Source organism: Megalobrama amblycephala, linkage group LG19 (genome assembly GCF_018812025.1).
Source record: "Megalobrama amblycephala isolate DHTTF-2021 linkage group LG19, ASM1881202v1, whole genome shotgun sequence".
NCBI classification, from domain to species: Eukaryota; Metazoa; Chordata; class Actinopteri; order Cypriniformes; family Xenocyprididae; genus Megalobrama; species Megalobrama amblycephala.
In genome coordinates this window covers 20,194,374-20,217,228 of record NC_063062.1, presented here as the reverse complement: position 1 = coordinate 20,217,228, position 22,855 = coordinate 20,194,374, and the positions used below count along the sequence as shown (strand labels likewise).

The window sequence follows — 22,855 nt, the reverse complement described above, 5'->3', positions numbered from 1 at the left end:
CTCACATATAGCCTACTAGCTGGGACTCCTTTATGTAAACAGATGTGACGTAATGACGCAAACATGAACGGCGACAAGCTCATATTTCCCACAGAAACCCACTGGTACCGCGCTTATTAGAAAACATTATTACCGTTGTAAATCAGGCTAAGGTAAGAAGATAGCTTTGAACACTGGCTATTTACTTGCTCAAAAATTGATTTTGGATAATTTTTAACCAAAAAAAGTTACAGACTGCAGCTTTAAAATACTAATATGCACCATTTAGGGATAGATAAGGATAGTTAGGGATCCACAGTGATTTTGTACCCCTAATTTCTGTGCAGTGTTTCTGACAGTATAGAGTTAATTCAGAAAGAATAATCCAAAACCTGGGGGTGGTAATGCAAGTATCTTGTTTGTTTTTCATTCTGTACTGTAGTTTAGGATGTAGTTGTTTTATCAGAAAAATTTTTGCAGACATTTTAAATGTGTGTTATGCAACTGAAGCTGTTGTGACTAAATGTACATAAGACAAACACCTGCTTTTTATGTATTTGTTTATTTATTTTTTGTTTGCATTTGTTGTTCAATGAAGATTTTACTTTTGTTTAATACAGTAGTTTATCTCATCACTACTTTGTTGTATTTGTCAGTGTTTTTTTTCTTATAATATACATTAAAGAATGTTTGTTTAACTATCAGTAAACACTAGCCTGATTACGTCAGACTTCCTACTTCCGCTCAATTTCATTTCGCTTCTGTACTCAGTCTGATACAGCGTCAGAGCTTTCTGTTTTCCACCGGTCTGGAAACAGCCGGGCCAATCAACGAACAGAGGGCGGGCTGAGAGCCGTGACGTAGATGCTAAGCGCCGAGTTTTACATTGTAGGTTAGAGAAATCGAAAACCGAAACGACCGCGGAAATGGGAAACGAGACACGGGATGCAATTCGCTCTGTTATGGAGAACATTCAACTCTTTTTCAAACTGAAGCCAGAACAAGAAGAGTGTTTGATAAACATTTTAAATGGAGGTGATGTTGTGGCCCTACTCCCGACTGGTTTTGGGAAAAGTTTAACAGGGCTCTCAAGTTTTGAAGACAGGCAAGAGTGACAAGTTGTCATTGTTTGTGTCAAACAAGTTGTGAATTTGTTGTAACATTAAAACAGGAGATCATGACTTATTCTGTGCTCAAAGTGATGCTCAGAGCTCCAGTGGTTTCCTCTGTGGGTGAACGAGGATGATGATGGTGAACAATTCCAGGATATGCTTTTTTTTTTCATTGGTTGTTGCGTTAAATCTTACCCAGATACAATAGTGCTATTTTCTGATTGGCTATTGTGTAGCCTCTTTCTTTTTTTTTGATTGGCTGATAAGTGGCAGGTTCGAGACGCGCTTGATTCCTGCCCGGTTCCATAGAGAGAGCGGCGCGGCCAGATACATTTTGGGCGCTGCGGCATATTAAATATATGATAAATAGTTTTTCTGCGTGAGAAATACAATGTGTGGCGGGAGTGCGTGACAAAAGACCGAAATGAGTGACTGTCACGCTCAATGTGTGACACTTGAGAGCCCTGGTTTAATTTATCAATTGTTACCGTGTATGCGTAGATTAACTTCGCATAATCTGCAAAAGTCGTTTACAGCCATGTTCACTCCGGTATTTCGCTCGCATCATCATGTGTTTACAACAGGTTTACAGTGGAAGTTCAATCATAGATTTGAGTTCGATGCATGATGTCTGTGCTTCGATGCGGCTGTACAGGCACATAACATACGTCATAACTAAACGTATCTGATTGGCTTACGGGTAACCAATGATTTTAAACTTCAGACAAGCGCCCCCTAGCGAGAGAGAAAACACTTCTCTATTATGCCATTCCAGACTCTGTCTACGAAGCAAAGTGAAGTAGCAGAGTCTGGTATTACCAGGCTAAGTAAACACTGCTTTAGCAATAAATAGAACTATTTTAAAATGTATGTTTTTTTTTTTATTATTTAAATTCTAAAAATGTAGCCTGTATAAAGCTTACTTTAAACAACATGAGTCATAATAACCAATATGAAACTATGACACTACACAACCTTTGATCATATTCTGGCTAATCACAAATCAGTACTCTGCCTATTGGGCGGGCTTTAAGAATGATACCTGAGAAAGAACTTTGACCCTGTATTTCACGAAGACGGATCTTCTTGAAGTGATTCTGTATACTTCATTGTTTGTTGACTTGTTTTGGACTGATTTAGAAGTGTTTCATATGCCTGTGAATCCAGAGGTAAGTTATTCATTATTTCATTTGGGAGGACTTGTATGTCAATAGCAGTCACTATAGACTTGTATTACATTTTCAGTTGTCGAGCATGACTGTAAATGCCATGTTGTACTGCTCTAGATGTATATGTTGACAAATCGGCTAAATACACAACAAAAATTCGAAATCAGTTTTGGAATATCACCATATATAGCCAACCATTTGTTTCATGGTTACTCATGAGGTTACCTGTTTTGTCCCAGATGACTCAGAACATGTTCCAGGAGGGACTGCATCAGGTGTTTTTTAAGGAACGGCCTTTGCCCCACCCACTTCCAGCTGCCGACTCCACAACTGTAGAGCCGATGGAAGATAGATTGGTCCGTTGGTTTGGGACAGTGGTCAATACCCGCATCCTTCTGTCTGGGGTAACAAAAATCTAGTTTAACTTTCATAGACACCCAACAAACCTGATAAAACTGATTACATGAAACATGCATGCTCATCTTTGAATGTTAAGATAGTATTAGACTATCCAGAAAAGCATACTACCATGCCACTTTTCTGCAATATATATATTATGCAAAAAATATTATGCAACTTTTTTTTGTATTACATAAAATCTATGGATGACTTATTGCATTTACCAAAATAGTGGTATACAAGCAAAGTATACACATGTCCAAGTCTTTAGTTTTCAGTTTGACTAGGATTAGGAACTACAACCAAAAAAACGTTAAATAAAATAAACTAAATGAAATAAAACCTAAAAATATATATACTGTATAAACTCATAGACTCGTATTTCAAACTATATAGACATTTAAAAAAGAAAAGGCTAATAGAAAGAACTAACTTAAAAATTAAAGTAAAAAAAGAAAATATACAAAATATTAACAAAAAGTATAATAGTATATCAGTGCTACTAAAATTTGACGAATGATAGCCGAATCAACAGTGATGTTTATCATCTTTTTCTTGACTCATTATTTGATTGGACTGCCAAAAAGATAAAGAATAACCATTTTATTTTTGAGATTAACACCACTCACTTAAAGGTGCCCTAGAATTAAATATTGAATTTATCTTGGCATAGTTAAATAACAAGAGTTCAGTACATGGAAAAGACATACACTGAGTTTCAAACTCCATTGTTTCCTCCTTCTTATGTAAATCTCATTTGTTTAAAAGACCTCCGAAGAACAGGCGAATCTCAACATAACACCGACTGTTATGTAACAGTTGGGATCATTAATATGTACGCCCCCAATATTTGCATATGCCAGCCCATGATTGAGGCATTACACAAGGGAACAACGTCTGGATCTGTGCACAGCTGAATCATCAGACTAGGTAAGCAAGCAAGGACAATAGCGAAAAATGGCAGATGGAGCAATAATAACTGACATGATCCATGATTACATGATATTTTTTGTGATATTTATGAATTGTCTTTCTAAATGTTTCGTTAGCATGTTGCTAATGTACTGTTAAATGTGGTTAAAGTTACCATCGTTTATTACTGTATTCACGGAGACAAAAGAGCCGTCGCTATTTTCATTTTTAAACACTTGCAGTCTGTATAATGCATAAACACAACTTCATTCTTTATAAATCTCTCCAACAGTGTGTAATGTTAGCTTTAGCCACGCAGCATAGCCTCAAACTCATTCAGAATCAAATGTAAACATTCAAATAAATACTATACTTACATGATCCGATGTATGCAAGCAGCATGCATGACGCTGTAAAGATCCATTTTGAGGGTTATATTAGCTGTGTAAACTGTGTTTATGCTGTTCAAGGCAAGCGTGAGCTCCGGGGGAGGGGGAGCACGAGATTTAAAGGGGCCGCAGCCTATATATCGGTGCATAGTTAATGATGCCCCAAAATAGGCAGTTAAAAAAATGAATTTAAAAAAATCTATGGGGTATTTTGAGCTGAAACTTCACAGACACATTCAGGGGACACCTTAGACTTATTACATCTTTTAAAAAGAAGTTCTAGGGCACCTTTAATGAAACATGCAAAATGATAACAATGTGGCATACTATTATTTGAAAGATTTATTATTGCATATTGTTACTACTTCACATACTATATTTGACCAACATTAGGCAATGTGTACTGTAATTCTTGCTTTTTCTGTCTTTCTCTCTCAGGTTGTTCAGATTTTCAGTGCTGTCTCCTGTATTCTCTGCACCTTCTCTTATACTTGTTTGACTTTCAGCTGTTCTGCATCTTTGACAGCTCCAGTATGGTGTGGCCTGTTTGTAAGTGCTCAAATTAACCTTTGTGGTAACCAAATTTGACAATCAGAAAAATCAGAACAAAGCAATTATCAGTATGACACACTAGAGTAGAGTTACTAATGATTTCTGTCTGTATTATATTGTTTATGTCTCAGTATGTGGCCACCGGGTCACTTGCGATTGAGCTCCAGAGGAAACCCCAAAAAATCAAAGTAAGTTTGTTTTATGTCTTTTTTAATGGACTTGATGAGTTTCTAATCTAGCTTAACCAGCTATAGTGACCCAAAAAGTATAAGCATACTTCATTAGTCAAGACACAATACTGTTTGCCTTCTTGTTCTTTTTGAACATTATCTGTATTGCGTTATCATTTTTAACTCCACAAATGTCTTTCTATTAAATGTTTTGCTTAAATCGTTTGTGCTTTTTTTTTTTAATATCAGTTTGATGTTTTGTTGCCTGATGACATTCAGATATTCATGTCCAAATTAAATGTTGTTATATTGTTTGGGACAAATGTATGTGTATGTAAATGCATGTGCAGTCCTAAGCGCAAGTCTTGGGTTTCTATGGGAACCTGAGCCTCTAACGCAAAGTCCCTTTAAGACAAGTCATTTCACTCGGTGGCCATCTTTGAAACGCCTCTCGGGCATGCAAGTGCAGCTACCATCTCTTTGAAAGGGGGAAACATCTAATTCTCCAAAGCTGTTTGCCAATCTTTCAATTAAATTTCATATTTGAAATCACCAATGAAATCTGACAATAACTGTCTTGTTTGTTTCTACACACTCAAATCATGGTTTCTATATGCTTGAATCATAACAAAAAAAAAAAACTTAGGTTGGCCAAAACCACAAGCAGTTCTGTCTTGGCAATATGACATATCATAACATATGATTATATGTCGTTAACATTCTTAACATGACGTAACATACATAGGCTGCTTGTTTGCGTAATATGAGATCTGTGATGTGTTGTAGGTCATGACTCTGATGGGCCTGAACATCTTTGGCTTGCTGTTTGCAGTTTGTTCTTTTCCCTCCTTCTTTATGAAATCCTCACAACTTGACAAAGCCACCACTCAGCAGGTGTGAATACAGAGACACTCAATAATAAGCCATTGGCAAACCACTAGAAATGAGTTCATGTCTCTCCATCTCTGTCTCTCTCTGTCAGCGCATTGGGGTGAACGTGCTGAAGGGAAGTGGTGTAGTGTCCATCCTCCAGTGTATGTTTGCAGCCATGTACACGCTTTTTCTTATTTGGAGAGGTATGAAGTCCTACAGCACCTCCTACAAAAAGGACTACATCACCGTAATGCAGGTACAGCATTCACACCTTCAAACACCAGAATATGCTGTTATATTAATGGTTATTTATTTTATGATTAATGCAATATCTGAACCCGTGTGTCTTAGAACTCAGAAGAACATACAGATCCACTGCTGGAAAACGAACATTTCAGCATTTGAACTGTCAGTGTGTGAAATCAGGAAACTTATGCAAGCAAATTTATGGCTTATTATATTTTGTCAAGAGAATAAATACATTTTTTTAGCATTTGCAGCCCAGTTTACTATGGCAAATAGCAATGATATTGCAAAAACCTGAATATATATACTGCATACTTCCATTTATTCCATACAATATATCATTTATAAGTTATATTTAATTTATATACATTCATTACATATGCATGTAATTTGTGAGGATCACATAGACCTCATCAATGATTTTGTATAATAATATATTTATGTGCAATTAAATGTGGATATTAGATTGTGTCTTTATTTGTGTTTGTCGTGCCATTGCTGAAAGTCATATTGTTCTATTGTAAAGACAACATAAGATCAGAATTGACCTTGTTTACTTTCCTAATAGATGTTACAGGTCTTATGCACGGGTCTCATTAGTGGGCATCATTCTAGAGAAAAGAGACAAAAAATTATGCAAATTATTGCATAATAAAAATGTAATATCTTTATCTACTTCTGAAATGACCTTTTTGCAAATGTGGGGAAAAATATATCAACAAATATAGTAATAACACTTTCCACCAATCAAATCCTAACGGATAAAGTCCTGATCTGCATTATTTGCTGCTGAGTATTTTGTTTCATATTGAAAAAAAAATGTTATTACTGAAGCTACATTGTTAATGCTGTTTCATGTTGTCTTTAATACAGTTTTTACATCTTTAAAGCTGCAGTCTGTAACATTTTTTTAGTTAAAAATTATCCAAAATCAATTTTTGAGCAAGTATATAACCAGCCAGTGTTCAAAACGTTCTCCTTACTTTAGCCCGATTCACAATGGTAAGCTTGTAATAATGTTTTATAATTCGATAAATACTGGTGGGTTTCCGCGGGAAATTCAAGCATTTCGCCGTTTGTGTTGCGTCACGTCTGTTTACATAAAGGAGTCGAATCAGCTAGTAGGCTATATCATGTGGACGCTGCAGGTGGCGGATCATTTATAGTCTTTTCTCACAGCAGCTGCAATAATCAAAATTATTTTGATGGGGAATTGTATGATATGACAAAGTAACGTTAGAGACTACAGAAATTGAAATCTACAGGTAACGCTAATACACACTAAATACATGTAGTTACTTAATGCTGATGTTGTTAACATTAACAATTTGAGAACAAATATAAGAATAACTTTCACGGTTAGATGTGATATGATCTAAGCGATCGTTAGATTAATCACCATTGGTAGTGTGATTTATTGTAATACTTTTTTTTTCTCAGTTGGTCAGAACAAAAGTGGCAGATTTGTTACTTACTTGTTCAGATGACATTCTCCGGTGAAAATTCTTATTTTGGTCATACTTCCAAGACTATAATCAGTGATTCTGAAGTACAGTATCCACCAGTGCAGTGACTGAGAGAAAACATTAGATTCATCAGAGCCGTGCCGCAGCACAACCCACGTAAAGATGATAATCCCGCAAATAACTGCAATTGCTGGTTTCAAACAGAGGTGGCGACAAAGAGGCAAAACTTACAGACTGCAGCTTTAATATATCATTTAATTTATCTTTGCACATTCTGCACACAAGATACAGAAAATGAATGTGGTTCTGATTATTAATGTGGCTGAGAGAGATGAGATTTTACTGGATTTACCTCAACCTCTGCCTACATACACATACATGCGTACATTTACACACAATCTTCACAAATTAAAGCAAACTGCTGAATATTTAAGTATACAAATGCTCACACACACACAGACAGCTTCACTTCTTTGTCAGTTCAGCATCCACATCCTCTTCAGGTTTAAGTGCGTGCCACTGGGCAATGGGTCTTCTTGGATTGGCTAACATATCTGACCAGTGGCGCTGCTCCGTTCCTGAGCTGTTCTGTCCAAGGAAAACCTTTCCAATGGCATCATTCTTCCCAATTTTGTCATAGTCCAACACCGTCACCACAACCTGTACTTTCTATAAGGAGACAGAAGATTAGTCAAGAACCATCGATGTGTTCTTTTTCAGAAAAATTGGACATTTAAAATATTTTAAGATCAACAGATCTCTACCTGAATCTGCTCAGATGGAACTTCAAAACTAAATGATTCATTGTAATATGGGTTCAGTGTGTTTTTCTTAATCGTGGTTTTCTTTTTCTTCAGCCTTTTACCGTTCTGCATCAGGTGGATTTTTACATAAGGGTCTGTAGAACAGAAATATAATTTCAGAATTGGTGAACTAGGTGGAAAAATATTTCAGACCTGTGATCTGAAATGTGTCAGTATATAATTGGGCACTTTTTTCACCCACCTGAGAGACCACCCACATCCATTTTTTTGAGGTTTTTGGCCTCCAGAACGACAACCGTCAGCTTTCCAGCAGTGGGTACATAGCGCAGAGACAAGCAAATATCACCTAACCGCTCATGCTGTTGAGTCAACAACAAAAAGTCTGTTATTATTTCACTCATCCTGAAATCAATAAATTTCTGCACAATTCAACAACCAAAGAATTAAAATATCTGACTATATGCAACTTTAGTAACCTTACCAAAGTCATTACATTGACTACAACTGTCATGTTTTATCTGTTTTTGGATATAAATAAAGATAATTATAAAGGGAATATTTTCCTAGGCAGGACATCACTTTTTGCCACTAAATATATAGAATATTTAAATATTAAGTTTCTATACAATACTTGAAGGGTTAGTTCACTCAAAAATGAAAATTATGTCATTAATGACTCACCCTCATGTTGTTCCAAACCCGTAAGACCTCCTTTCATCTTCGGAACACAGTTTAAGATATTTTAGATTTAGTTCGAGAGCTTTCTGTCCCTCCATTGAAAATGTATGTATGGTATACTGTCCATGTCCATAAAGGTAATAAAAACATCATCAGAGTAGTCCATGTGACATCAGTGGGTTAGTTAGACGTTTTTGAAGCATCTAAAATACATTTTGGTCCAAAAATAACAAAAACTACGGCTTTATTCAGCATTGTATTCTCTTCCGGGTCTGTTGTTCATCCGGGTTCACGACTCTGGTTCAGTGAACCGCAGCGCACTGCTGACGTGTTATCTGGTGCGCCAGAGTTTCGTTTACAGTCTGAGGGAGACGTACGCTGTATTCAAGCTATTTTTTAAAATGGTGCATAAGTGTGCATGTCGCGGATGTCCTAATCGCCAAAAACAACGACGTAAAAGTGCATTACCAACGCCGACAGATGAAAGGATTCAATGGAATCAATTCAGTGGAATCAATTCAATGGAATCAATTCAGTGGAAAGGATTCCGGAAGAGAATATAATGCTGAATAAAGTCGCATTTTTTATTATTTTTGGAACAAAATCTATAGAAGATGCTTCAAAAACTTCTAACTAACCCACTGATGTCACATGGACTACTTTGATGATGTTTTTATTACCTTTCTGGACATGGACAGTATACTGCACATACATTTTCAATGGAGGGACTGAAAGCTAATCTAAAATATCTTAAACTGTGTTCCGAAGATGAACGGAGGTCTTACGGGTTTGGAATGACATGAGGGTGAGTCATTAATGACATAATTTTAATTTTTGGTTGAACTAACCCTTTAATTCCATATAATACTTTCCATATTTTTTTTTTTATGAATAAATATTAATATAATGCAAAATATGAATATATATTAAAATTCTATTCACATGTGAAAGTAATGATTTTGTAATGTATTTATGCTTTATTGCAGGGATGGACAACTCCGGTCCTGGAGGGCCAGTGTCCAGCAGAGTTTAGCTCCAACCCTAATCAAACACACCTGAACCAGCTAATCAAGGTCTTTAGGATTAGTAGAAAGTTATAGGCAAGTGAGTTTTTATCAGGGATGGAGATAAACTCTGCAGGACACTGGCCCTCCAGGACCGGAGTTGTCCATCCCTGCTTTATTGCAAAGCTTGCTTGTGTTGGACTAATTGTTTAGTGTCATTCCACTTTAACATGCTGTGGGTTATGACCTATTCAATTTAAATTTCAACTCAAACTCTGGGGTTGGGCAAAAAAAAAATTAATTCTAATGTAATCAAGATTCCCTTCATCACTTCGAGTCGTACCTCCTCTTTCTCAGCTTTCTGCAAATCTCTCCACTCTTCTGTTAGATGACTGAAGTCCACCTTATTCATCTGCACCCTCACATCCCCAATAGCATCATGTTTGGAGAAACGGTCAAAGTCATACACTGTCATGACCAGCGTCTTTCCACCAAGCTCTGCATATGGAACCTGCAGACAGAATATCAGAAAGCAGATTCTAATAAGTATCTGCTACTATTTTAATGCAATTAAATGCATCATTGTCCCCAGGTACCTTAAAGGTGAAGTGCTCATTAAAAGTCGGATCTAGTGTTTTGCGGTGAACTTTTGTCTCAAACTTTTTCTTCTTGTCAGGGAGGAGGTAGACTTTCACATATGGATCAGAAGTGCCACTCATATCCATAGCAGCAAGACCTTCAGCCTGAATCACACCTACAATTAACTGGACAAGAAAGAAAGTCATATTTTATTATATATACACAAATTATTCATAATTTTAATTAAAAAATAAAGTTCTCCACTCCAACATTATAATAAGTTCAATGCCTAAGCAAGTTTCTTTCATTAATATGGATATTGATGACTGAATTAATGCTGGTCACTGATTTGTATTCATACCGCACTGTCAGTGAAGTTGTAGTCAAGGGTATAGAGAAGTTTTCCTAATTTTGCAGCCTCTTTAGACTCTGGATCCTCTTCTTTGGAGTCAGAATCAATTCCTTGATGGACAACCTGTAAATACAGCCATGCAAGTGCCATCATTAACACACACACTATATATATATAAATTGTAAGATTCTCTTATGCTCACTAAGGCTGCATTTATTTGATCAAAAATACTATAAAAACATTAAATATATTACTATTTAAAATACCTATTTTCTATTTAAATACATTTTATGTAAATTATTTCTGTGATGCAAAGCTGAATTTTCAGCATCATTACTCCAGTCTTCAGTGTCACATGATCCTTCAGAAATCATTCTAATATGATGATTTGGTGCTCAAGAAACATTTCTCATTATTATTGTTGAAAACAGTTTTTGCTGCTTAAAGGGTTAGTTCACCCAAAAATGAAAATTCTGTCATTAATTACTCACCCTCATGTCGTTCCACATCCGTAAGACATTTGTTCATCTTCGGAACACAAATTAAGATATTTTGATAAAATCTGAGAGTTTTTTTTTATTATCCTCCATTGAAAGCAATGAAATTACCACATTGAAGGTCCAGAAAAGTAGTAAAGACATTGTTAAAATACTCAACGTGACTACCGTGCTTCAACCTTAATATTATGAAGCTATGAGAATACTTTTTGTGCGCAAAAACAAAACAGAAATAACGACTTTATTCAACAAATTCATCTCTTCCCTGTCATTCTGCTATGCTATTTACATTGCAGCGCTTCTATGTTTATGTCAGAACACCAGCTCAGTATTGGCTGACGCTGGTCACATGAGCAGCACAATGGATGTGTGTGATGCTAAAGCAGGAGCCAGCCAATAATGAGCCGCTGTTCTGACATAGAACATTTGTTATTTTAATTTTGTAGTTTTTTTTTTGTTTTGTACACAAAAAGTATTCTCGTCACTTCATAACATTAAGGTAGTCACATGGACTATTTTAACAATGTTTTTACTATACTTTTCTGGACCTTGAATGTGGTAATTTCGTTGCTTAAAAAAAAACTCACGGATTTCATAAAAATATCTTAATTTGTGCTCCAAAGATGAATGAAGGTCTTAAAGGTGCTAAAGAGGATCTTTTTGTCGACTGAGAAACCAAAGACTTGTTACTGAGTTTTTGAAATGAGCGCATGCGCAAGAACAACCCCCCTCCTTCACAGCTCATTTCAAGGGAACGCCTCCCAAAACTCGTGCACGAGTATTGGAACACGAGTGTTTAACACCGGCATTCGCTGTGTCGTGTTAGTGGATTCATTATGTAGAACTCACCGCAGGTAACTCTTAATCTGCAGTTGTTACTCCTGTCTCCTGACAAAAACATTGCATGCGGCGCCTGTGGAGTGTGGAAAGTTACTGGAGCGCACAGCCATGCTCGTCTCTCACAAGGAACGTCATGGCAGTGATTGACAAGCCAGAGGGCCAATCGTTTACGCGATGAGCGCGTAAACGATTGGCTGATGTTTTTAAGGCCCTACCTCATGCACAGATGATGTATATTAATATTATTCCTTTCAGTGCACCTAATAAATAGTCTTTTATCAGTTAGTAAAGACAGTTTCAAGTAATATTGCAAAAATGTATAAAAGAAAACATCCTCTTTAGCACCTTTAAGGGTTTGGAATGACATGAGGGTGAGTAATCATTTTTGGGTGAACTAACTATTTAATATTTTTTGTGATCCTTTTATTTTTATTCTTTGATGTATAGAAATTTCAAAAGATAGCATTTACTTGAAATAGAAATATTTTGTAGCAGTGTTTTCCCTCTCACTTTTGATCAATATAATGATACCTTGCTGAAAAAAAGCATTTCTTCAAAAAAAAAAAATATATATATATATATATTTGTATATATGTAACAGATGTGGTATACTGTATTTGAATTCAAATTAATTATTAATTTGTTTAATAATTTGTACCTGTTTTGTTCCCTCTTCTCTTACGCTTGACATATTGATGGTGTTCTTTTCATTTTTTTCTTTCCCACCCTTCTCTTTTTTCTTCTTAAATATCATCTTCCTGCAGAAACACAGGCAGCAACTAAAAATGATGAGGACTACGAGGAAGCTGAAGGCCACCAAAGCCCAGGATGGTACTGAAATAACACACACACACACACACACACAGAGACACACAGAAATTACAACAAATACAGAGCTGAGTGAATGTTTATGTGTGTGTGTGATAAAGACTGTGTAGTGTGTGCTCACACGGGACTTTATGAAGCTCATTCATAAACTTGCTTCTGATGCTATGAGCCAAACTCTCTGCGGTTGTAGTCTGAACAGCAGTGGGTGGAGAACTCGTAGGTCCAGGTACCTTCGATCCATTCTGCGCTGGAGATGCTGGAGATAAGGAAGGACCAGCCAGTAGAGCATCGCCCTCATGCATTCTGAAGCCGAGCAACAGAGAATTGCATTACCTGAAGAGTTGCATGCGATTTTATAAAGTTTTTAACTCCCTTATGACCTTTAGCATTTGCATAGTGAGTGAATGCTAATGAATAGGAATCTCATTATAAGGTGTAAAGGCAAAGACAGGTTCACATTCAGCGCACACAGCAGGTGACATGAAGCTTCTTAACCTTGGATTATTTTAAGAAATGCTGAGTAGGAATTTATTGATTTTCTCTCTATTTACAGTGAAATGAGACACAGAAAGCCAGTGACACTGATACCCCTGAGATGCATTGCTGACTCAAACTTATATCTAAATATGCAGGACAAATAATTATTAACATGCATATACACAAATAAATACACCATCAAACAAATCCTTCAAATATTTGAAAACCACAGCTCAGATGATTTCATATAGAAGAATTTATTCAAAGCATCATATAGTTTATGTAAAAAAAAAAATACATGCAGAACCTGGGACACACATATAAGTTCACTATTAACTGTAATCTTTAATCATAAAAAAAATCACACACTAAATTTGAGGAGGAAGAACACTTACCTGCTGCTCTGATTTGAGAAGTGCACTCGAACTGGCAGTTTATCTGAATTATTTTGGAGCAAGAACAGAAAATTAAAGACGGAAAACAAGGATAATGAGAGAGAAAAATGTCTTGTGTGTCTTAATTGAGACTCTTTCAAAAGAAAGATTGAGTAAGTGTACCACTGCTAGAGAGAGAGAGACTGACTGTAACAAGCATCCAATTGGCAAGCTGTGCAGCAGTGGGTGGAACCATATGGACATTATGACAAAGGTTTTAACCAGGGATGTAGAAACAATTTGAATCACATAAAGCATATTTCTCAAAATCTTTGTAGGACATACATAAATGTCTAAATGTCATTGCTACCCTTCAATGTAATCATTTCCAACACAGTCAGTCAAAATATAGACCTATGCAGATATTTTAATTGCAGTATATTGTATAAAAAAATCTTATTTTATTTATTATATATCTTTATTTATATCTTATTACATTTATACACATTTTGAGTGCGCATTGTGGATGCTTGTTTCCGCCACTGACCTTTTTTTTTTTTTTTAAAGGTAGAAAATTGACTTTTTTTCTCACAATTCTTACATTTTCTTCAATTCTTATATCTCACAGTTCTGAGCAGTGTTGGGGTAACGCATTACAACAAGTAACTTGAGTTACGTAATCAGATTACTTTTTTAATTAACTAGTAAAGTAACACATTACTTTTCAATTTACAACAAAATATCCAAGTTACTTTTTCACATTTATTGACCGACAGCTCTCCTGTCCCCATGTTGAGAGAAATAAAGTGCAGAAGTGTTGTGTGCGCTGTGTGAACATGATGGTTATTGTAGTTCTTGTGAAGATGCATTTACTCATCTCATAACATTCAGTAATATTCAGTATTTCTCAAAATGAAAATAAACTGTGAAATGCAATCTCAGAATTTTATGCAAACCTGTAATAATTAAAGGTGCTGTAGAACGTCTTTTCAAAAGATGTAATATAAGTCTAAGGTGTCCCCTGAATGTGTCTGTGAAGTTTCAGCTCAAAATACCCTATAGATTTTTATTTTAACTGCCTATTTTGGGGCATCATTAACTATGCACCGATTCAGGCTGCCGCCCCTTTAAATCTCTCGCTCCCTGCCCTCCTGAGCTCTCGACTATAGGTGCAGTTATACAGTGCATAAACAAAGTTCACACAACTAATATAACCCTCAAATGGATCTTTACAAGATGTTCGTCATTCATGCTGCATGCATGCGTCGGATCATGTGAGTATAGTATTTATTTGGATGTTTACATTTGATTCTGAATGAGTTTGAGGCTATATGCTCTGTGGCTAACGGGCTAATGCTACACTGTTGGAGAGATTTATAAAGAATGAAGTTGTGTTTATGAATTATACAGACTGCAAGTGTTTAAAAATGAAAATAGCGACGGCTCTCTTATCTCCGCGAATACAGTAATAAACGATGGTAACTTTAACCACATTTAACTGTACATTAGCAACATGCTAATGAAACATTTAGAAAGACAATTTACAAATATCACTAAAAATATCATGTAATCATGGATCATGTCAGTTATTATTGCTCCATCTGCCATTTTTCGCTATTGTTCTTGCTTGCTTACCTAGTCTGATGATTCAGCTGTGCACAGATCCAGACGTTAATACTGGCTGCCCTTGTCTAATGCCTTGAACATGGGCTGGCATATGCAAATATTGGGGTCATACATATTAATGATCCCGACTGTTACGTAACAGTCGGTGTTATGTTGAGATGTGCCTGTTCTTCTGAAGTCTTTTAAACAAATGAGATTTACATAAGAAGGAGGAAACAATGGAGTTTGAAACTCAATGTATGTCTTTTCCGTGTACTGAACTCTTGTTATTCAACTATGCCGAGGTAAATTCAATTTTTGATTCTAGGGCACATTTAACTATAAATTACACAAATATACTTTATGTATTTAATCTCACTTTATTAACCAATGTATTTATTGCTGACTTTTAATTTAACCATAACCATAACCATAATACACATAATCCAAAAATTACTTTATATTAGAAATAAGAGTGTTGAACTTCCATCTGCTGGATCCTATCTTCTTTAATCCAGAAGCACATCTGAAAGGTTTATATGAGCTGCGCCCTCTACTGTACAGGTGCAAACATGCATTTCCTTCAGCCTGCATGTGATGGCATTTTACTTTCGGTGTGAAATTTGCCAAAAATAGAACTTTTTGTTGTTATTAAAAATCAAACAAGCAAGCGCAGCCCAGGTGAAAAAAAGTAACGCAAAAGCAATGTAATGCATTACTTTTCATAAAAAGTAAGTAACACAATTTTGTAATGCATTACTTTAAAATGTAACTTTCCCCAACACTTTTTCTGAGGGAGGAAAGTCAGAATTGCATGATATAAACTAAAGAATTCTGACTTTTAATTCTGACATTTTCCATCAGAATTCACTGAATTGTGAGATATAAACAGTGAGGGAAAAAATATTGTGATATAAAAAGTTGCAATTACCATTTTTACTATTTATTTCAAGCTTCCTAAAGACAGAATATTTTCTGTTTGCATAAAAATGGTTTGATATAATGCATTTGAATTAAATTAAATTAAAATTATATCATTTTTAATCCCTAAAAAAATTAGAGTTTAATGGTAGTACAATGCACTCATCATTATTATTTTAATTACAAATATACATTGCAGTTGTTACAGGCACTGACATGATGAAATGGACCATGTTTGTGTGGAACATATCAAATCATTTCTATGCAAGAGGAAACATGCAATATATTTAAAAAGTTTTTATTTTTTATTTTTTATTAAACGTTACTTTCATATATCATTAATATTGTATTGCAGGTTTCTCAGAGTGCAAAATAAACCAGCTCAGTGAAGCATAACAGAACTGCATCTAAGAAGAGAAATGTGCTGTTCCGTCTCATAACATAATTTGAGTGACAGGTTGAGATGAAAATGATACATGAATTTCAGAATTTCAGTTATTATAGGTATTATTATTATTTACATTTTTTTTTTTTTTTTTCAAAGTCATTAAACTTTTCACTTATTTCCAGATTTAAATTAGATTTTAAATCCCAGATTTTCCAATGTTGGTTTCATACTTGGACCCCACTAAAATAAAGTAAGAAAGGTAAAGTAATTTATATTAAAATATTAAAAACATCTACATATAGTTATAATATTTTGTAATAATATATAGTGCTATTGATTTTATACATTATCCACCTTATTTTTCAAAGTGGAAGTAATGTGTTTTCTGTGAATGTGCGAGACTTCCGATTTATTAGCCTCTATAACAAGAAGAATATCAAAGTGCAGTAAACTGTAGAATTATTTGCGCTACAAACAAACCAGCGAGTTTATAATTAAGACAATACATTTAAATAATAGTGTAAGAAATAACAGTATGCAATATGCACCGTATGTCCGGTAGGTGTCAGTATATTCCGCTATGCTGGCAGGAAAAAAACAGAAGATGGTAGAAGAAGAGCGTCGCCTGGATACTGCATGAAGCTTGAGGATGCTCAACAGATTAGAAGGTTATTATCATTTCAAGATCTTTTTACACAGTTTAAATGATTGTATCATGACGCTTAGATTAATATTAATCCTGTTTAATTTCTTGTTCAGCTTGTTTTAAGTTTCATGATTCGAGCACGACATGTAGGCTAGTTTTGGTTCAGTTCATTGGCTTCTTGTTCTATTTCTTCTGTATTTTGTGTGTTTGTTGTGTTATTATAGTTATATGACGGATATCACTGAACTTGTTGGTGTCTTGTGCATCTGTCTGCATCACAAATGTGCAACTGTTTAGATAAACACTCACAAGTTTGCTTGTTGATTGATCATAATATTGTTTCATGTTGATGTGATGTGCTCGATGGTTTTGTTGTGTCGAGTGTAGATGCCCGAGGAGTGTGTGTCTCTGCAGGCGTCTGTCAGTGTGCTGGGCGCGCTGGAGCGTGTCGTCCGCCGCTGTGTTGGTCCGGACGGGGGCAGTGTGCTGTTCACTCGAGACACTGGAGAAACACTCATCTCCAGACATGGACAGCGCATTCTCTGCACACTACACCTGGAGCACCCGATGGCCAGGTACACATACTCATTTTAAAAATACATAAATTAAATAAAAATAAATTATTGCTCATAACTGCAAGATTGGAGTATGATTTTGTTTGCCGAATCATATTCCAATCTAGAAGTTATGAGCAATACATTTTTTGTAGGTTTTTTATTTTCATTTTAAGATATTTTAAAATGTAATTTATTCCTGTGATGCAAAGCTGAATTTTCAGCATCATTACTCCAGTCTTCAGTGTCACATGATCCTTAAGAAATCATTTTAATATGCTGATTTGATGTTCAAGAAGCATTTCTTATTATCAAGGTTGAAAAGAGTTGTGTTGCTTAATATTTTTGTGAAAACCATGATACCTTTTTTTTTTCAGGATTATTTGATGAATATATTTGATGAACAGCATTAGATAGATTAACATTAACATATTTTTTGTAAGAATGTAAAAGTATTGTCGGTTTTGATCAATTTAATGAATCACTGCTGATTAAGAGTATTTAAAAAAGCCTTTGAACGGTAGATAATGTTTATAGATAAATAGATAGAAAATATATCTGTACAGTATATCATCTATTTGTCTGTCTATCTATCTATCTATCTATCTATTTGTCTGTCTGTCTGTCAATCTATGTCAGTCTGTCCGTCCGTCCATCCATTTGTCTTTCTGTCTATCTATCTATCTATCTATCTATCTATCTATCTGTCTGTCTGTCTGTCTGTCCGTCCATCTGTCCGTCTATTTGTCTGTCCGTCCATCCATCTGTCTATTTGTCCGTCTATCTATCTATCTATCTATCTATCTATCTATCTGTCTGTCTGTCTGTCTGTCTATCTATCATCTATTTGTCTGTCTGTCTATCTATCTGTCTATTTGTCTATCTATCTATCTATCTATCTATCTAGCTATCTGTCTGTCTGTCTGTCTATCTATCGTCTGTCTGTCTATCTATCTATCTATCTATCTATCTATCTATCTGTCTGTCTGTCTGTCTGTCTATCATCTATTTGTCTGTCTATCTATCTATCTATCTATCTATCTATCTATCTATCTATCTGTCTGTCTGTCTGTCTATCTATCATCTATTTGTCCGTCTATTTGTCCGTCTATTTGTCCATCTATCTATCCATCTATCTATCTATCTATCTATCTATCTATCTATCTATCTATCTATCTATCTATCTATCTATCTGTCTGTCTGTCTGTCTGTCTGTCTATCTATCTATCATCTATTTGTCTGTCTGTCTATCTATCTGTCTATTTGTCTATCTATCTATCTAGCTATCTGTCTGTCTGTCTGTCAAGGGGCGGCGCTAGGGGTGGGCTAAGGGGGCTGGAGCCCCGAATGTTTCCCCAAAAGCCCCGAATCTTTCAGGTTTGAGCTTTCTTAACAGTGCTCTCAAAATATAATTTTTCTCTATTAAAATATGTTAAACAGTTCAATATCGCTTTTCTACAGTATTCCTCATAGGTATCCATACACCGGCAGCGCTTTCTCTTCTCTCCAACAGCGCGTTCACGCACACCGCAGCTGAACACAGACGCGCCTCCTGTCACTCACTCAGAGCAGCGGCAGGCCTCGAGACCCTCGTTCGGTCTGGTTGGATAGGATATAACAGCTGATATTACAACTTTAGCACATTTGTCAGCTAAACATTCATTCAGTGTTTCCCAATAACCCTGTGCCGCCACCACAGTTTCATCATAAACCGAAAATTTAAAACATACAAAGCTTAAATGGTCTCTACTTTGTATTTTACCAACGAGCTAAAATCGAAACCGTGATATGGCTTTGTGCCTTTATAAAACAGCAAAATTTGCGCACGCGATCAGCTGGTGATAAAAATAAAAGCTCAAGGATTTATCTTTTTAAAAGAAATTAGTACAAAAGTGTTGTAATTTCCCTATACTGTTGTGTAAAGTTAGTAACTAATAAAATTGTCATTTATTTTGGAGTGCATGTGTTACAATATATGGAAATTGCTGTCATGAATAATTATATAATATTAAAACATTATTATATTATTATTTTATTAATAATTATTTGGCATCCAAAAACAATGTAGACTGAGACTTTATATCACAACTATAAAGATGTCTGAGCCCTCTTTAATGTCCAGGTACAAGTCAATGCTGTTTCTTTGTTCAATGTGCACACTGTATGGGCTTAAGCTTTTAAGTTTTTGAGCTCTCAAAGTGCACCAGATTGATGCATTTAACCTTAAAATGTACAAAATTTTCTTCCGGGGGGGCATGCCCCTGGACCCCCCTAGAGGAGGTACACCCAACAAACTTTTACAAATTACAGTGCCAAATAATGTACATTTTGTGAACAACAACAATACTACAACAAAAGCTCCTTTCATGTCAGTAAAGCTGTTAACAGAAAATTAAAATGTCATTGGACAAATATTGATTTGGGCTAAGCCCCGGATGTTTACAATGTCTGGCTCCGCCCCTGTGTCTGACTATCTATCTATCTATCTATCTATCTATCTATCTATCTGTCTGTCTGTCTGTCTGTCTGTCTGTCTGTCTGTCTGTCTACTGTATCTATCTATCATCTATTTGTCTGTCTGTCTATCTATCTGTCTATTTGTCTATCTATCGATCTATTTGTCTATCTATCTATTTGTCTATCTATCTATTTGTCTGTCTATCTGTCTGTCTGTCTGTCTGTCTGTCTATATATAGAGAGAGATAGCGAGATAGATACTGTAGATAGAATTAGATATAAAATATTATTAAATGTAGGGTTTTAGGACTAAGTCTAGACTTTTTAAGAAAGCTTAAGAAAGCTAAATGAAAATAAATATCTATGGAATATATGTATTGATATTTAAAAGCCTAAAACAAGAGAGAAACTAAAAATTCTGACATTTTTCAGGGTTTATTTATATGAATTATATTATTATATGATGATGTGAATTTATTTAGCACATTTTTGTTGTCTTTGTTCTTTAGGATGGTGTTGGACTGCATGTGTGCACATGCTAAAGCTACTGGAGACGGCACAAAATCATTCATTCTCCTGCTGGCTGCACTTTTACGAGGAATTCAGAACTCAGCTCACATGAACCGCAAAGGATCTTGGACCGGCTCTGGGCTGCAAAATCTTACTAATCGCCTTCTCGCTGTCAGCCGGAAGGAGTTGGATGATGCCATAATACACAAAATTACCCCATATGCCTCATTGTACTGTAGTCGCCATAGTTACAAACTGAAGGGTGGCATCCTTGATTTGTTGATCGGTGGGTATATTTCTGGAAGAGTGGCGATTGGCCAGGCTGATATACTGAAACGAGTCCTGTGTGAGTTCTACCACAAAGTCAGTCAAGATCAAGACACCATAGAAACAATCTCATTCATACATTCGCACTTCTCTTTACTGCATACGCCAGTGACAGGACTTCCTGTTGGCTCCTCAGAGGTGGTTGAAGGCCTGGTTGTGACTCGTGATTGGTCGGTGTGGACTGAACGGCAAGGTCCATTAAAAGCTCTTATTTTATATGAGAGTTTTGGGCCTTCTTTTGTTGCCGCAGGTGACAACATATCCATATGCGTTCAACAAGACTGGCTGCACCGTAAAGAGAGCATCATGCAGCAAAAGTTAGAGAGTTTATTGGACTTACAGGTGCATGTGGTGCTGTCATCCGTGAAGCAGCCGGAAAGTGTGGTGCAATGGGCTCGACTGAACCACATCGCTCTACTTCAGTTTGTCGACTCGGCCCAGCTGGACTTCCTTTTCAACATCAGTGCTGCAGAAACACTCTCTCATCCACCTCTTCAACACCTCTTGATGCTAAAGTACTGTAGACGTGTGCAACTCGGTGGGCATCGCTATGCCTGTCTGGGAACATTTTTGCGCATTCACACGCTTGTTCTTTGTGCACCAGCACCAGGATTGCTTGATCAGATTGTGTGTGTGAGCCAAGGTGTGTTTGCAATGCTGCAGTATCTGTCTCGGAAACATGAAAGCTTTAAAAAACAGTTTCAAAGCTCCATTCAGGTTGCCGACCAATCTCAGAGTCCTTCTTTGGACCAATCACAAAGCATGCTATCAACTCAAGACCTGTGGGGTGGAATTATGCGTGCAGGTGGAGTGCTTCCCGTTGGTGGCATGTTTGAGTTCTTACTACACCATTTCCTGCTGAACGAACGTAACTGTGGTGATCCAGAGTGCTGCAGGCTGCTGGCAGAGGCTTTGTTGTGTGTGCCCAGAACTTTATACTCTCACAATCAGAGATGCTTCTTGAATATCCAGACATGTTTCTTGAGTCATCTTAAGCAATTGGACAGGGCCAAATTGCAAGGGTCAGAACTGCCTGAACTAAAGATTGGGCTCGGGTTTAGTGAGAGTTCTGAATTGGCACCGTGTCTAGAGTCGGTCAGTGGTAAACATCAGCTGGTTGTTTCTGTGCTGCAGTGTTTGCACAGACTCTTATGTGTAGGGGCTATTTTACACACCCGCTCTCCATTACGTACCGGCCCACAAACACACTCTGAGGATGATGAGGAAGAGGAGGAAGGAATGCAAGAGAACCCAGAGCCACTCCAAGAACAGATGCGTAAGCCGTACTGAATATCCTATAATGTTGTGTGTAAATTCTATACACTGTGACTTCTGAATGTAGTGGCCTAAAAAGTATTGGACGCTTAAGTTGTGATTAAAAAGGTCTGAATGTTCTTGCATTACATACATAAATAAAACCAAGTAACATGTACAAACAAATGCTGCTAAACCTTCTCTTAAAATTTTTGAGCCCTTTTTGCAATTACTTTAAACCACCTGATAATTTTTATTAGATTATGATGTCCTTGTAGAACAAAAACTACGGAAGAGGATTAGGGCCAAGCAATAATAAAAAATAAAACCATCTCGAGATTAAAGTTGTTAAATTTCGAGAAAAAAATCGTTAAATTTCAAGAAAAAAGTCGAAATAAAATGTTGAGAATAAACTTGTTAAATTTCGAGAAAAAAGTCGAAATAAAATGTTGAGAATAAACTCATTAAATTACGAAAAAAAAGTCAAGATAAAATGTTGAGAATAAATTCATTAAATTCCGAGAAAAAAGTTG

General features: G+C 36.1%; 3 protein-coding genes across 5 annotated transcripts; 2 read left to right on the top strand and 1 right to left on the bottom strand.

The window, feature by feature from the left end:
• The first annotated feature begins 813 nt into the window (after positions 1–813).
• Positions 814–6,652, top strand: si:dkey-30c15.13 (uncharacterized protein LOC558731 homolog). Of its 2 annotated transcripts, XM_048169686.1 has the most exons (8): positions 814–1,014; positions 2,232–2,260; positions 2,500–2,664; positions 4,399–4,509; positions 4,644–4,700; positions 5,469–5,576; positions 5,665–5,811; positions 5,907–6,652. In XM_048169686.1, the coding sequence occupies exons 1-8, from the start codon at positions 906–908 to the stop codon at positions 5,958–5,960; spliced, it is 780 nt and encodes a 259-aa protein (XP_048025643.1). In that variant the 5' UTR covers positions 814–905; the 3' UTR covers positions 5,961–6,652. The 2 variants fall into 2 exon arrangements, with proteins under 2 accessions (XP_048025643.1, XP_048025644.1); XM_048169687.1 differs by lacking the exon at positions 2,232–2,260 and having other exon boundaries at positions 910–1,014.
• Positions 6,653–7,483: 831 nt separating this feature from the next.
• syt1b (synaptotagmin Ib) lies at positions 7,484–17,649 on the bottom strand. Its single transcript, XM_048169339.1, has 10 exons — positions 17,530–17,649; positions 13,682–13,724; positions 12,931–13,112; positions 12,640–12,815; positions 10,654–10,767; positions 10,310–10,477; positions 10,057–10,224; positions 8,273–8,390; positions 8,032–8,165; positions 7,484–7,936 (listed from the first exon to the last, which is right to left on the bottom strand). The coding sequence occupies exons 3-10, from the start codon at positions 13,109–13,111 to the stop codon at positions 7,733–7,735; spliced, it is 1,263 nt and encodes a 420-aa protein (XP_048025296.1). The 5' UTR covers position 13,112; positions 13,682–13,724; positions 17,530–17,649; the 3' UTR covers positions 7,484–7,732.
• Positions 17,117–22,670, top strand: bbs10 (Bardet-Biedl syndrome 10). Of its 2 annotated transcripts, none has more exons than XM_048169337.1 (3): positions 17,117–17,242; positions 17,608–17,795; positions 20,741–22,669. In XM_048169337.1, the coding sequence occupies exons 2-3, from the start codon at positions 17,608–17,610 to the stop codon at positions 22,356–22,358; spliced, it is 1,806 nt and encodes a 601-aa protein (XP_048025294.1). In that variant the 5' UTR covers positions 17,117–17,242; the 3' UTR covers positions 22,359–22,669. The 2 variants fall into 2 exon arrangements, with proteins under 2 accessions (XP_048025294.1, XP_048025295.1); XM_048169338.1 differs by having other exon boundaries at positions 17,193–17,242; positions 17,635–17,795; positions 20,741–22,670.
• Positions 22,671–22,855: the final 185 nt, after the last annotated feature.